A 15862-nucleotide genomic window follows, 5' to 3' on the forward strand; every position below is an offset into this window, starting at 1 on the left:
ATACTTAAAGAGAACATATGAGCCTTAGAGTAGATACCATTGCTCGCATTGCCATCAAGTTAAATAACCATTTATTCTAGGTATAGAATACAAATATTGTCCAGTTCGTGACGTGATCTTGGCTATGGAGTGGTTCACAGTTGTACAATCTGGTTCAAGTAAACAATTTCTATCCCGCTCAGAATACTGGTATGGCCATTTGATGGCACTCCAGTTCGGATGGCATTCAGTTTACCTGCACTACAACTCGCCCGGGGTCGAGAAACCCCATTAGCTTTTGTGAGTGTCGAGCGGAGTGCCCTTAGAGTATATATTTTTCGACCGACCACTGTACTCGGATTATCCTGCTGGCTATGCTGTCTCTACCGAGTTTTGGACACCAAACCGAATGCATCGATGTACAATCAGTTAATTATGAGTACCTTAGGGTCGTGAAGGGCAGTTATGGACTTTCAAGAACCCTGCTCGACTTGTCTGTTGCAATTCAATGGTGAATTTTCAATTTTCTGTGGTTTAAAAGTCCCCGTAGGTTTAACTTTGATTTCACTTTCTTTTACGATGATTAATGCTGTCTGTTCCACCTAGTCTACGAGTCTTAATATGTTTTCCGGTTGCGGTGAGAGCTATGCAATCTGCTAAGGTAATGACTTGACAATCAGCTTACTTTTGAAGAAACGTAAGGTCTTCAAAGTTAGGTCCTAAAATAATGCCACTGAATTCGTGGCAAGGAATGCGGGGTAACCAAGCCTTGATATGGTGGCTCTAAGCGGGCAGTGAGAAGCTAATTTGTTAGATTTTGAATTAATATTTTCGTCTCCTATTTATGTAAACTGCAGGAGTACGAAATTTCATAAGAAACAGAAATTTATATATCTGTGATCGGAGATGAAATTCTGGTACGATATAAGCCAGTTTTTGTTAGTACAGCGCTATATCTAGAGTTCGCTGACTGTTTATGGTAGCATTTCCGGTCAAATACAACTTTTTTCAAGTCTAATGAAACTCTTTCCACATCAAAAGAAGCCTTTTTAAGTCAAATTAAACTTTTTTAATCGAATGAAACTTTCTTCAAATCAAATGAAACTTGTTTTAAGTAAAATTTAGTTTTTTTCATTTCACATGTAACTTTTTTCAAGTCAAAAGAAACTTTTTTTTTTTTAACAAATGAAGCTTTTTCATATCGAAAGAAACTTTTTTTAAATAAAATGAAACTTTTGTTTTATTCGCAATGGCGAATATTGGCAATATCGACACCTCACTATGCTGCTAGTAAATAAATGGTGCACAAGCACAACAGCAATTGCATATGAGACAACTTGACTTGGACTTTATTACACACACAGTTACACAGCAACAAAGAGCGCAGATGACATTAGCCACACATAAAAGAACGCGAATATGACAAAAAACGAATGAAAGAAGTAAATAAACAACTAATCGAGAGAAGGGTGTTCGCGATAAGTTCGCACCCTGAGAAAAATGGCCGAACGAGGCAACTGAGAGTATGAAAGTGAATAATGCGAATACATTGCATTGCGAAGATATACTACCATAGTAGTGCTGTAAACAAAAACATTTTATATACAGAACATTTGCGTTTATTTGTTAGAAAGCTCAGTAGTTCGAATGGTAACAAAAGGCACAGAAAAATCACGAAATATTCGCTTAGAATTACATTTTTTTATACAATATTGCGCAGTTTTTTTTTTGGGATTTAAGCTGATGCCAAATTAGCCTACCGACAATGTGAAACATTTAAAATTTTATAAATTTTCTATATTAAATTTTACTGTCGGTATTCGCTCCTCCCGCATGACCTTTATATTTTCTGCTATTTTTTATAACTTGCTCAAATTATAGCGCTTAAATTATTCAAAAATGGCCTCCCTTTTTTTCGACCGAATGCACACTAAACCCACAGACAAAGTAAATACTTTCAAGAATCCTTATTTAAATATTTAATGAATATCGAGTTAAATGCGAAATAATTGCTTATATTTCGTTTAGGACTTAAAATCTTAACAAAACATTATGTTGCTCATTATTTTTACGCTTCATGGCTAGTAAAGACGAAGGGTTTGTAAGATATTAAGACATAAACTTTGGCGCCTCTATGACTAGAGTAGCTATTTGTTCAAAGTCAATACGATATACAAACAAAACAAATCCAAACGATTTCACTCAACAGAAAATTCATTAAACATGTAAAACAAATGATGAAAGCGAAAGGAAAAATTAAGTAAATGAAAGAAATTAGAATACAAGAAACTTGAAATTGAAAAATCAGCAAGTTTTCCTACTCACTCACTTTGCCCCTGGGCAATTAAAGCGGTATTTAACAAGTGGTGGGTTTTGCTTTTACTTTTTGCAGTGTATGCTTAGCTTGCAAAACTTGAATTAGCTTTGCCCAATCTCAGATTTTAGCTGCTCCCACCATAGGAAAAAAATTAGGGTTTGCGACTGTTATGTTACAGTGACTAGGGAGGGACTAGTTGGTAGCATAGAAGTATCAACCAAACCGGGTTTACGAGGTACAGACCTTAACGATCATGTGCTATGTGGCTTGCCTGCACTTGGGTTCTTAAGTATCCTTTTGCTAAGGTTGTTGTAACTTTTTTGATCGAGCTGTTAAAAATTATTATGTTTGGGAGCGAGATCGAGAAGGAAAAAGAGAGCACCCTCTCTACGAATACACAGAGAAGAAAAGGTATAAGAAATGTGAGAAATTGAAGTAGTGTAACAGAGTTGGGGCACAGAGAAAGAGGGCAAAATGGCGGAGAATAAAACGGTACCCCCATCGGGTTAAGGGACTTAGAATATAACCGCTCAGGTACGCATGTCGCAAGGCACGACTTAAATACCCAAATGATTCAAGGGGATGCCAGCGGAATTTATACCTTTTCTAACCAAACTAAAAACCTCAGCTACACGTGGCGAATCCTGTTTCTTTAGCAGTCGACCTCAAGTTCCTTATGAAAATAGGGTGTGGGGGCGGGATGGCCTACTAGGTTCAATATGGCCATATTAAATCTTTCCCGAGATGGTTGGGCTTGTTCTTTAAAGATGCTTTTTACCGGAACGTATCCAGCAAAGGGTCATCAACATAGATAGCACTCTCTAAAACCTTTGGCGAGTATCTTTATCGCTACAACAACAGGGACGTGAATAGGTAAAAAAAGGGGGAACGGCAGTGTTAGGAGGAGAGAGAGGAAAGGGGTGAGAAAGAATTACGTAGTGGAAGCGGGAGAAAATAAAAACGAATGAAAACCTAAGGGTGGACGACGACATAAAAATAAATCTTTTTCATAGTAATACGGCTGCAACGACTCTACTCAAACCAAGATAGAAGAAGAAGGCTAAAGGAGAGAGGCTGTTCCTAGAATATGTACACTCCAATGTAGTTTCGATGAAAAGCATTGCAAAACAGATTGATTGAGCCCTGTTAACCGTTATAAGACTTATTTAAAATAGAACAATGGAATTCTAACTTTTATTGCCCTTGTGCGGTCGGAGACGCAGATGAAGGCTACCATTTTATAACTCTCTCAGCTAATCCTAACAATATAATATTTGATTTTTGCACAATCTGCTTCAAGCAAAACATGAAAAAAATAGCTACTTAAATTTAAAACCACAGCATAATCATCTTAACCACGAATAAACAGCTCTGACATGTGCATAGCACCTTAACCATGGAGTCAACAATATTTTAAACAACAACAACAAATAATTTAGCTGCTACTAAGCCGCAAAGTGCAAACTTACTACAATAGCGAAAAATCTCAACGCAAGCCTGAAATAATAAGATCAGCAACAGCAATAAAAGCTTAAAGAAAGCGCAACAACAATTAATCGGGGAAAAATATGTTCAAGCAACGCTTGAAGAGCTTGAAGCTAAATGGAAGACACTGTACATGAGAAAATTTTTACACCCGTTGGTTGCCACTTAACTGCCTGACGCCTACCAAGCAGCACAATATTACATGTATGGGAGAGGGGGGTGCTGCTGCTAGTGCATAGGCGTCTGTATGGCTATAGCCAAAAGGCATTTATAATTCCATATAATTGGAATAAGGATAATAAGGATAACGCTGAAGCTGAAGCTGAAGAGTAAGTATGCAAACAAACCAGCCAAACGAAAAACAAACATACAAAAATGCCTGCTAGTATTTAAATAAGAGTCGCTATGTACAGCACCGAACAGGAAAATAGCAGTGGCAATTTTTTAAAATTTTGCTAGCAATCTCTTTTATTTTTTTCTATAATTTAGGAGACAATGTCTACGAATTTCGTAACTGATACTACGCATACCAACCTCAAAAACGTTTTCGAAAAAATTCAAACTTGTTATTTGCATTTTCTTCAGTTTGCTGTTTTGAAGCCGCATAGGCTTTAATCATTGACTTATAACTTGTACTTAAATAGGTCAATCAAAATTCGCATTGATTTAAAACAAGTTTTTTTCCAAATTCGAAGGGTGTTTTATATTTTCTTTCATACAAAAGTTTGATTTTAATACGGAACAGAATCTGAAACATCCTTGTGAAAAAAATTGTCAAAAATCAATGCTAATTTTAAGAGACCCTTAACTTATTCTTTGCTTGAATTAAATATATTGGGCTTTAAAAGTGCATATTCAGAAAATTTGAAATAAGAAGTTTTTCGTAGAATATTTTTTAAACCGTGTTTGAGATTGATTTGTATAGTTTTATTAACCAAATTCATAGAGGTTTCTTAAATTATCGAAAATAAAACTGAACGCACAAAAAATTTCCAAAAAAAAAATCTAAAATAAAGTTGATTTTTAATTTTAAATTTTCTTGAATTTTTAAATTTTTTCGAAATCGTTTTGGAGATGGGTTTGTATAGCTTCAGTTACAAAATTCATAGACGTTCTTTCAAACTTTCGAAAATAAAAATGTATGCCCAAAAAAAAAACTACAAAAAACCCCTAAATAAAAAGTTCGAAATTTTCGTAGGTTTACCTGGAGTTTTTTAATTTTTTGAATCTTGTCTGAAATCGGTTTACATAGTTTCATTTGCAAAATTTATAGAAGTTTTTTAAAATATCGAAAATAAAACTCTACGTTCAAATAAAATGCAAAAACTGTACATAAAATTTCGAAATTTTCGCAGTTTTCTCGAATTTTGGAATTAATCCGCTATTATTTTTGCGATTGGTTTGTAAAGTTTCAGTTAAAAAATTTCAAAAAGTTTTTTCTTAAACTATCGAAAATAAAACCAGAAGAAAACTTACATAAAGAGTTCGAAAATTTCGAACTTCTTCGAAAATGTTTTTGAGATTGGTTTGCAGGATTTAAAAAAAAATTTTAAACCAAATAAAATGTTGGAAATATTCGTAAAGTTTTCTCGAATTTTCGAAATATTTCGAAGACTTGTTCGAGATAGTTTCATAGTTTCAGCTGCCAAATTCGAAAACTTTTTTGAGAGTGGTTTGCATGATCTCAAAAAAATCGAAATCCAAATAAAATGTTCGAAGTTTTCGTAAAGTTGTCTTGAATTTTTGAAATTTTTCGAAAACTTGTTTACGATACTTTCATAGCTTAATTCAGGGAAGTATCTTTCTTAAATTATCGAAAATAAACCTGCACACTCGAAAAAATTCAAAAAAAACAATTCGCAGAATTTTTTAGAATTTTGAGTTTTCAAAATTTTATTTGAAATTTGTTTGCATAGTTTTTATAGTTTGCATAACAAAATTCGTTGACGTTCATTTCTTATATTATAGAAAATACAACTGCATACACAATAAGGTAAAAAAAAACTATAAATAGAAAGTTCAAAATTTTCGCAACATTTTCTCGAATTCTTTCGAAAACGTTTTTGAGATTCGTTTGCCTAGTTTACGGTCCTGAATTTGTTGACATTTTTTCAGTTACAAAATTCAAGAACAAAATAAGAATTTAATTGACGAAATTTAATAAAAATTGTCACTGCTATTTTCGTGTTCTCCACTGTATGTTCATGTGTATTCATAAAGCCGATTCAAAGAGTAACGCAAATAGAAAACATCGTAGAGAAAACAAAAACAAAGCCATCACAGGGATAATCGTCAAAACTCTAACAATAATAACAATGAAATGGTGGTGGCGGCGACGTCGGTTTCAAAGGCAGAGGCGACAATAAAGAGTCTGTTATTGTGACATGAAAACATTGTGCAATTTTTAGGATGAGTACTACATGGTATCTGTGTCTTAATGTAAAAGCAAACAAAATCATGTATAAACGGATATACCAAGAATCCTTCTACTTAGCTTTCGGAAGAGTTCAATGCATGGTTTAGGTGCGGTCTTGCTACACAAAGCTTGTTGAGTGTAAAGCGAAGATAAAAGTTTAGGTATACTTAAAGTCTGAGCAAAAGAATTCTGTGTAAATTGACTCTTAGAGAGCTTGCGAGGTGGCTAGACGACCCATGATTACAAGCAGTTTGAGCAGGGCAAATTGCCGTTGGCTTTGTTTCCGCTTCAACTCTTTTTGTGTATTATTTGTCTATGAATTGAGATATTTGTAGACTTTGCAGTGACTTTTTTGCCACACTTTCATTAACCACTTAAAATTCTATATAAAATTAAGCACACAAAAGCTTTTATCTCAGCACAAAAGTCCAGTATTCTTAGCCCAAAGCGAATTTCTTGGGGAAATTAATCATAATCAAAGAGGGGAGTGGAGCTCCGTTCCTTTGAAAAATATATAGTCGTAAAATCATTCAGTCTGTTGGCTATGTGTATGCAATATCATCACAATCCGTCGAGTCGTTATAGGATGAGTCAGTCACAAAGGCGGCTAAAATATGATATATTATTGCAAAGATTTTCCTTGACTCCTTGTTGAGCGAGACAATATAATCGCACTGAAGATGACACAACGCCGAAACCGGCTTGTATGCAAACCATATTTGTGAAGGGATGACGGCAAATAGATCTAATATATGTCAGCAAAACAAAATGATTAAAAAGTCAAGGCGTGGGACCCTTATGTAAGGTTAGGTTGAACTGGCCGGTAAATGAAGACCTCACATAGACTGAATGTGCCCATCGTGTTACCAGAAAGTGTTTGACGACCAAACGGAAGAGCCCCAATCAGGTACCAGGACTTATGTCATAGAATAACTTCGTCCTTTTGGCGAGTGCAGGACACACACACAGAACGTGCGCAACCGTTTTTTCCTGCAGCTAGCACTTCCTTCGCCTGTCGTTACTGAGGAGGACTAACTTATAAGCCTGTGAAGCCAGAAGGTAGTGTCCAGTTAGTATGCACATCGTGAGCCTTAAGTCTTCTCTCTTCAGAGATATCAGCAAGTTTGTGAGTCTAACATTGTAGGCTTTGCACATGATCTTGGATATTTTGCAGCCCGCGCTTTTGTCCACGCCTTTCCTGCTTGATGGATCATATGCAATTTCTGTCTCCTTTTAATTTCTCTCAAACGGATTGGGACGTATATTGTTGTTTCAGCGAGTGTTGCACCCTCCTTTGCCAACATATCGGCCTTAACGTTACACTCGAGGTGGTGGATTTTTGGCCCAAAGTAGAGGTGAGCGGAAAATCGTATGAAGACTTAAATTTTCAAATAAAAACATTTTGTACGATACTCCGGTCGGGACCTGGCTTTTCCGACGGCTTGAGGGTGACGCTGTCCACCTGAATAATGGTCGAAGCAAGCCGTGAGTACAAAAGTTATCTGGAAGTATTACCGAAGAGGTAGAGGAAAGCAAAGCGGAGCGCGAAGTCGTGTCATTGGGTTTGTTCGTACGATATGAAGTTTATCCCCTAGTACATGCCGCCTGAGACTACGGCTAGTTAGATGGAAATAATTTTAAGGGATATCATGTATGATATGTTATCACTGCCCCGCCCTAAAATCACAATAAGTCTTTCGACTTTAACCCCAAGGTGGACAAGATTGTTGGTCTTGTGGAAACAACAATTGAACTCACTACATTCTGCTGCTGCGAACATCGAATAATGCGCACCCTCGGAGTAGGATTTCGAAGTTCCATTGACCAAATGTGGTCTGCCGCTGTTCATGCGAATATCGAGACAATTAGGCAAGGCCCGTGTGCATACTAACTTTTGCAGGGTGGCGATATACCTCGGGCCGGAACTGGATGTTAGGCGGCCTGTTGAGTTTATTGGGTACACAAAGAGGCTCATGTATCAATGGTGTTTGCAGTACTGTCCACTGTCCATGCGGTGCCATTTAATATGCAACTTATCCAGCATGGAGGAAGATGAGGTGCAGTCATCGAATCAATTTAGTCTTGGCTATCCACATTTGCAAGAACTAAGTGAACGGTTTTCGGTAACGGCCCATTGAAGGATTTGTCCAGGGTAGAAATCAGTGTTATTTGCAACGATTTTCGAAGTAGCTACAGCTTTGTCACCGTTTTTTTATGTGGTGTAGACAGAGCTTCTTGGTATCCAAGTGTCGCCTACCGAGGTAGCTATCACTCACTCTAGCCTTTTTTAATCTAGATGGGGGACAGAAGGCGATTACAATACCACAATTTTGTGCGAAGTGAAAATTTCAAAATTGCAGCTAAAGACAACTTAGCGCAACATTATTGCAGAGGCGAAACTTATAGCCTTATCAAAATGTATCCTATATAGTGGTACAGAAATGTATCCGAGTGAGTATTTGGGAACCTAACCTACCTCAAGGGATGTAGAGGTAGACGTAGGAGTAGGAATAGCGTTTAAAATTCGTACTCCAGCGCTTTGTACCGCTCAGCTCCTACGTAAAAATGGTGACGTACTAGCAGACGCGGCAGTCATTGCTGTCATATTTTGGTTCCTCTCTATCACTCTACATCTTCCATCCCTTCTAACTTCTTTTATCCTTAAAACCATTTACTCACCAATAAGTTAATTTAAAAATTATCTTCGGAATTTTGCAGATGTCCGCGTAATCTTTCAGAGAAATAAAACTCGTTGTAAGCACTTTTGCTAATTGCTTTAGTTCGCCAAATATATTAAGAAATTCAGTTAACTTCTTTCTCACCAATTCAAACTAATCTTCTATTAATTACTGATTCCTTTTATACATTTACCATTCTTCCTCTTCTCTTTGCAGATTATCAATTGCGGTGATTTGGATAGTTATCCTCTCCTCCAATATCTTGACCTTTCACATAGCCGCATCGAAGATATTGAAGACGATGCACTTGGACGTTTGGAAATACTAGAAACCCTTTTTCTCGACCACAATCAACTGCATAAGGTGCCACTCAGCTTACCCACCTCACTGCAGCATCTCTTCTTGCAAAAAAATGAAATTATGGATATACACGAACAATCCTTTCAAGGACTTAACAATCTACAAACGCTCGATCTTTCAGGCAATAAACTATTATATTTGCCAGCATTGCCATTGCCCAAATTGCTGACACTCAATTTACGCGCTGCCGGATTACGAGGCGTTAGCCAAGCAATGGTACATACGCTGCCACGTTTGCGTGACCTGCTACTCGATGAGAATCCAATTAAGTGCAGTGATTTGCTGAGTATTGCCGAGTGGGCAAGTCCTTGTAGAATTGTGGAGCAGCGTGCTAGTAGCATCAGTAGTAATAGCAACAAAAGCACCACTGAAGTAGAGAGCTTAAATATTGAGGGCAACAGTATTATGGGCGATTTGGGAGTAGAGGAAGAGCAAGCAGAACACAAGCAGAAGGAGCAGCAACAAAGCAGAAGTAATCGCATTGGCTTTGGTAAGAAAGGAATCGAGCAAATAATTGCCATGAGTGGAGCGTTATCAGATAAACTAGGTCAACAGCACGCACAATTGCAATCGGCAGATGATGAGGGGGTGTCAGTAGTGAAGGAGGATGCGTCTGCAGAACAGTTAACATTTGGCACAGAGGCAGCAGCAGCAAACAACGAATTGAAGAAAAAGTTTGTGAGGATGCACAATTTTTTCGAAAAGTTCAAAAGTAATTGTGGCGCTAGAAAACAAATGACCGATAAGCGACTAGCAGAGGCTGCACCCACGCTAACGCCACCAGCTTGTGCCATAGAGCTCGAAAGTAGCAAAATGGACCACAAGACAAGCGAGGAGGCAACTTCACATTTGCCAAAGGATGATATGCGAAAGCAAAGTGAAAAATCAAATAGCAAAACAACAAAGGCACCGCCTGTAAGTATGCAACAATATATTATCAATGCTGGAGATATAAACAGCAGCGAGACGAAGAGCGAAGATAATGTAGTGGTGGAGGTAAGAGAGAAGAAGGAAATGAGGGATATGATAGTTGCTGAGGCAAAATTTCTGAAGTTTAATCAAAAGAATTTTACGCATGAAATAGCTGAAACTACAGCAGGAGCTAAATGGGGAGCAATTACAAAACTTGCACAGAAAGCAACAACAAAGACAAAAGAGAAAGTAGCAACAAATGCAAAAACCGAAGCAGCAAAAACTGCAGCAATAAACTTCGAAAACTATCGCACGGAAGCAGCATCTGATTACAGAGCAAATGCCAGCAAGGCGCAAGCAACAACGGCAATCATAGAGAAGGCAGCAGAAACAGAAAAAGCAATACAGCAAGAAGCGCAAACTTATCAAACAACAAAGAGTCAAATAACAAATAAATCGACAGCAACGCCACGTACTACGGCCACCAACTTGCCAACGGTAGTGGCGAAAAGTTCGTTGCAAGTTGCGGCAACTGTTGCAGAAACAGGAACTGGGCAGTCAACCAAAGTCAATTTATTGGGGCAAGATATTATAGCGAAAACAGCAATAACAACGGAGGCAATGATAAATCGATACAGCCAAAACGTAAACGATGAGGAAGTAGCAAATATGCGAACAACAAAAAAACTAGCAACAGAATCGGATGCAATGCAAGCAGATGCGCCTAAAAGTAATGTAGAAGGTGTAGAAGCGAAGAAAATTAATGGAGGGGTGAAACAAAAAAACCAAGAATTTGAACGAAAATACGATTTTGAAGCACGAATGGGAACAAAGATAACACAAAATGTTGATGCGCCTGAAAGTATGCTTGCAAAAGAAGTGAAAACTCAAAATATGAGTGACGCAAACGAGCGAAAGACGCAGATGCAACAAGAGTATGTCTTTGAAACAACAAAAGCTACAAAAATAACTGTAGCGGATAACATACAAACAGACGCGCCGAAAAGTATGCAAGTAAAAAGTGTAAGCGCTAACGATGAGAACAGTATGAAGATGCGGCATTTGCAACAAATGCGAGGAAAGCAGTTGGAAGAAGAAAACAATCGTACAAAATATGACTTTATCACAAAAACAACAGAAAAAATATCAACAAATGTTGATGCGCCTAAAAGTATGCGACAAAAAGTAAAAAATGTTAATGCAATGACAAGTATGAGGGGACGAACGTCGCAAGATGTGAAGAAAGTAGAGGAATATGAAGAAAAACACGATTTTGATAGAAAAGCAGAAAGGACCGCAGATTTGCAGCAAATAGATGCGTCTAAAAGTATAGCAGCGAATGACAGTTTGCAGCTGAAACAACCGCAACAACAAATTGAACAAAAACAGTACTTGAAACAAAACACAACAAAAACAACAATGTTAAATACTAATCCAGTAGCAACATCACCACTAAATCAACCCAAAGAAATTTACGCAAATCAGCAACGAGAGCCAAATGGATCAACAAAATACGCATTAGACGAAGGTATTACAACCAGAACAATCGCAACAACGCGCGATGGTTTTGTAAAATCATTGGAAATGGATAGAAGTAGCAACACAACAGTTATTTCAAACCTGAAAACTTTGGCCGTACCAGCAAATTTCCTGCAAATGAGTAGAGCTCAAATAATAGCAAGAGGAGCAGATGGCTTTGAAAGAACAAATGCGATACCAACTGCAAAAACTGATATGCAAATACCTGCAACAAATAATGATGTGCCAACAACAACAGCAACATCTAATGCACAAACGACAACAATAACAAATATACTTACAACGCGCCAGCTGCTGCATACAACAATTCCATCGCTATCGCTGACCGCCAAAATACCGAGCCAAGTTATGAATTTAACTCGTAATGACAGCGAAAACGACTATGACCGCTATAAAGTGCAACAAAATTTGACAACAAAACCAACAAGAATAACACAATTTTGGCAGCAACATAATTTTAAACGAGCAAATCCTTATCCAAACGACGATATTTCCGGCCAACGGCAGCTCAGTGAGGGGAGTGGCAGGTGGGAGAAAAGCAAAGATGAGCTAGAAATTGAGAATGTAACAAAATTAATAATGACAAAAACAACAACATCAACACATCTGCCACCACCACACAAGCATGAACCGTTACAATTGTACGTACGAGATCGGCATTTAATTGGTACACCATTGTTGCAACATCGGGGCGAGAATATGCTAGTGGAGGCGGCGACGGAATTACTTAAGCAAGCAACAGCAGCAAAAACAACAAAAAACACACAGAGTGTTGTGAACACAGCAACAACAACAGAACGACCCATGAGAGCAACAACAAAAGACGCTGTAGACAAGAGTGCAATGAGCGATAAAGCGTTGGCCACAAGCCAAGCGACAGAAGCAAATCCTCAACCAAAAGGCGAGGGAGAGCAAATGAGTGCAATGAATACACAGACAGACAATACAATAAATAGTAACGGAAAGAGCAACAACATTAACTCGCCTAACACAAAGCACTCTGAAGCGGAAGCTATAAACGTTGAGACAAATGTGACGCCAATGCAGAAAAGAATTGGCAGTGACGAGGCAGATAAGCAAATTTTGGCAGGCATTTTTGTTACACGAGCGACAACAGCAACAAAAATAGAAAATATGACTGCTAAAACCACAATGGACAGCATAAATAGTGAAGAACATAAAGCAACAAAAAGAACTGATGCAGTGAGTACATTAAACGCCTCAATTCGTAGAGCGCACACAAAGAAACACGATGAAATCGCAGGTATCGGAAATGGCAGAAGTAAATCCACGTTGATTATGAGAAAAATGACTATACAAACAAAACATGCCACACATGAGCCGCAGCAGCCGATAACAACGCACTACACACTCAATACACCACGCGAAAATGAAGCGGTGTTGCATGAACGCGCTTCGTTTATGCAAGCTGATGCGTTCCTAGCTGGAAAGCATGCAATGAACGAAAACAACATTGCGCACGAATGGGAAACAGAGGAAGCGGACATGTCTGAACATGCTGAGGAAGCGCCACGCGCAACACCACACCACAAACACAGCACTGTGAATACACCAATTATAAGACGCAGTCATGAGCGCTTGTTAGCAACAATACACAATGCGCGCTTAGATGATGCGGAGGAGGAACGCACAGTTGTGGGACAAGAGCGCAATGCGCACCACTCATTCAGTTCGGTTAGTAATCAGCAACGCGCGAGCGTGCATGCACAAGAGCGCGAGCCACACGCGCAGCAAGGCGCTGCAGCTACACATTTACAAACGCAAAAATTGTTAGATGTACGCAAGATGGGCACAAGCGCCGCACATCCTGGCTTAGTAATACTTATATCTTGTTCATTATTTTTTGTGCTACTGATTGGTTTGATGCATGTGTATCGTTGTGATATATTACCATGGCGGCGTCCGCAACAACGTCGACCGCATCATCAGCTACAATTTAATGTAGGTGCGGGCGACGATGATGCACATAGCTTTTTACATTATCACAACAATGGCGGTGGACAACAAATTGAAGCGCGCCAGCAGCAGCAGCAGTGGCTACAACAACCACCACCGCGTTGGCATCATGGAACCCGTGAGCGTGCACCATATAGTTCACCACTACACAATTTGCATGTGCGTGAATTGCAAAAGACTTCAGCGGTGGAGCTGCAAGCAACAAAGCGCGTGACGCGAAGCAACTTTGATATAGGCGCGTACGCAAAGAATTCAACGGCCGCGAAAGTGCACCACAACAGCAGCACAACAAGTAATGGTAGCGCCGGTGTTGATTGCAGCTCATGCAATAGCAGCAGTAGTTTAAGCAGCACACGCTCCTCATCGACTGCAGGTATAATGGATGCTGATGATAGCGCCTTCTATGTGGAAATGGTAAGTGAGTGTGGTGGTGTGGCAAGTGATATGATTCATAGTGATATGCTGCCAATGGAGTTATTGGCGGTGGCGTCAGCGAGCAACCGAAACTTGGAAGAAGACGCATCTGCAGTTACAGTAAAAGAGACGGGGAGTATTAGATTGGGTGGTAATGAGGCAAGTGCGTGCAGTGAACGAAATATTAAGCCGCGCGATAACAAAGGTAGTAGTGCCCTGCTAAGTGCTGGGCGCAAGTGCAAAAAGGGTGCAGGCGGTAGAGCGCTTACGTCGGCATCGTCATCATCGGCGCGTAAATTTGATCTTTGGTGACAATCGATGTTTCAGCGACAATATGCGCCATTCACATAAAGGCCAAACTGCATATGAGAAAGATAAAAGATGTACAGCAATATTGGTGTTGAGGGCTTAAACAAATTGTGTAAAAATTTTTATGACAGCTGACAATTAACCTTAAGGCAGTTTAACTTTGGTCGTTGACATTTGGCTGTTTATAGTTTACAGAATATAGATGATAAATGTAAGCTATTAGTTGAAAAACAAAAGGCATTGGCGGCTTGAAAACTGACAGTTGACAATTGTAAACTGACAGTTGACAATTGTAAACTGACAGTTGACAATTGTAAACTGACAGTTGACAATTGTAAACTGACAGTTGACAGGTGTGACAGTTGTAAACAGACAGTTGACAGGGGTAAACTGACAGTTGGTAGTTGTAAACTGACAGCTGACAGTTATAGTCTTAGAATTGACACCAGCTATAGATGTAAACTGATAGTTGATAGTTTTAAACTGACAATTGTAAGTTGCTTACTGTTGTTTACTGATAATACAAGTAAGTGAAATGTTGAAACTGAGGTCGGAGGTAATAACAAATGAAGCAAATAATATTTAATTGTGTTAAAAATTTAAGATAACATTTATAATTAAGCAAATATGTACGAAAGTAAGTAAAGTTAGTAGCAATTGTGTTAGCGATAGGAAATGCATAAAAAATTATAATTAGATATAGAAAGCAGTTTAAGATTATTTATTATTGAACAGAAATGGAGAAAGCCAAAAATATGTTTACACAACCTTATACAATATATGTGATGCTGTGTGTAAGATTGAAGAAGATAAAGTTAAATTAAATTAAGAAACATCTTCCGAATTAAAAAAGAATAATATGTAAATTAGAAAAACAAAAAACAATAATAGTAATTTTCAATTTAATTTAGAATAAATAATTAAATAAAGATAAAAAAAAAACTAAAAAATTAAGTAAATAAAACAAATGTAAAAAATATTTTAATCAAATAAATTACAAATAAACTATATACTAAAAAATAATATATTTGTTTATAAAGCATTGGAACACCTAAGCATTATAAAATTGGTAAGTCTGAAAGAACTGTTGGCCAACCTTTTTAAGAGAACTTGTTTTCAGGGGGAACCCGAGAGATCTTTTGAGTTTGTAGACAACTCTTAACATAAGAACAAAACTCTTCAGAAGCGAAATAATATCAATCAATCAATCATGTAAATCATAATCAAGAGGGCCAACAATGATCATACTTTGTATGGAATGGTTTGATTGGGTGAACAATTCGACTACTTTTTCCCTTCGTCTGTCACACCCACCTTCAGGTGCTTTCAGCAAACACAACTATTGATCAGTCGTTGAGTGATCACTTTCTGAACGCGCACTCCACATTTTTTTGCCACTCAACGGTTGGAGTTTTACGTCAAATTACTGAGCACACATTTTTTCGCCACATACGTGCTTATTCGACTGTCTGGCAG

The 15862-nt window shown here is 38.1% G+C and overlaps 1 protein-coding gene across 1 annotated transcript in view; it reads left to right on the plus strand.

Annotated features, from left to right (window-relative positions):
- 2mit overlaps positions 1-15386 on the plus strand; it is an 82176-nt gene extending 66790 nt beyond the window's left edge. Inside the window, exon 3 of the mRNA XM_067762088.1 lies at positions 9092-15386. Within this exon, the coding sequence (XP_067618189.1) occupies positions 9092-14389 (5298 nt within the window). The 3' untranslated portion in view covers positions 14390-15386. The remainder of the gene's footprint in view (positions 1-9091) is intronic.
- Positions 15387-15862: the final 476 nt, after the last annotated feature.

Source organism: Eurosta solidaginis, chromosome 1 (assembly GCF_040869045.1).
Source record: "Eurosta solidaginis isolate ZX-2024a chromosome 1, ASM4086904v1, whole genome shotgun sequence".
Lineage (NCBI taxonomy): Eukaryota > Metazoa > Arthropoda > Insecta > Diptera > Tephritidae > Eurosta > Eurosta solidaginis.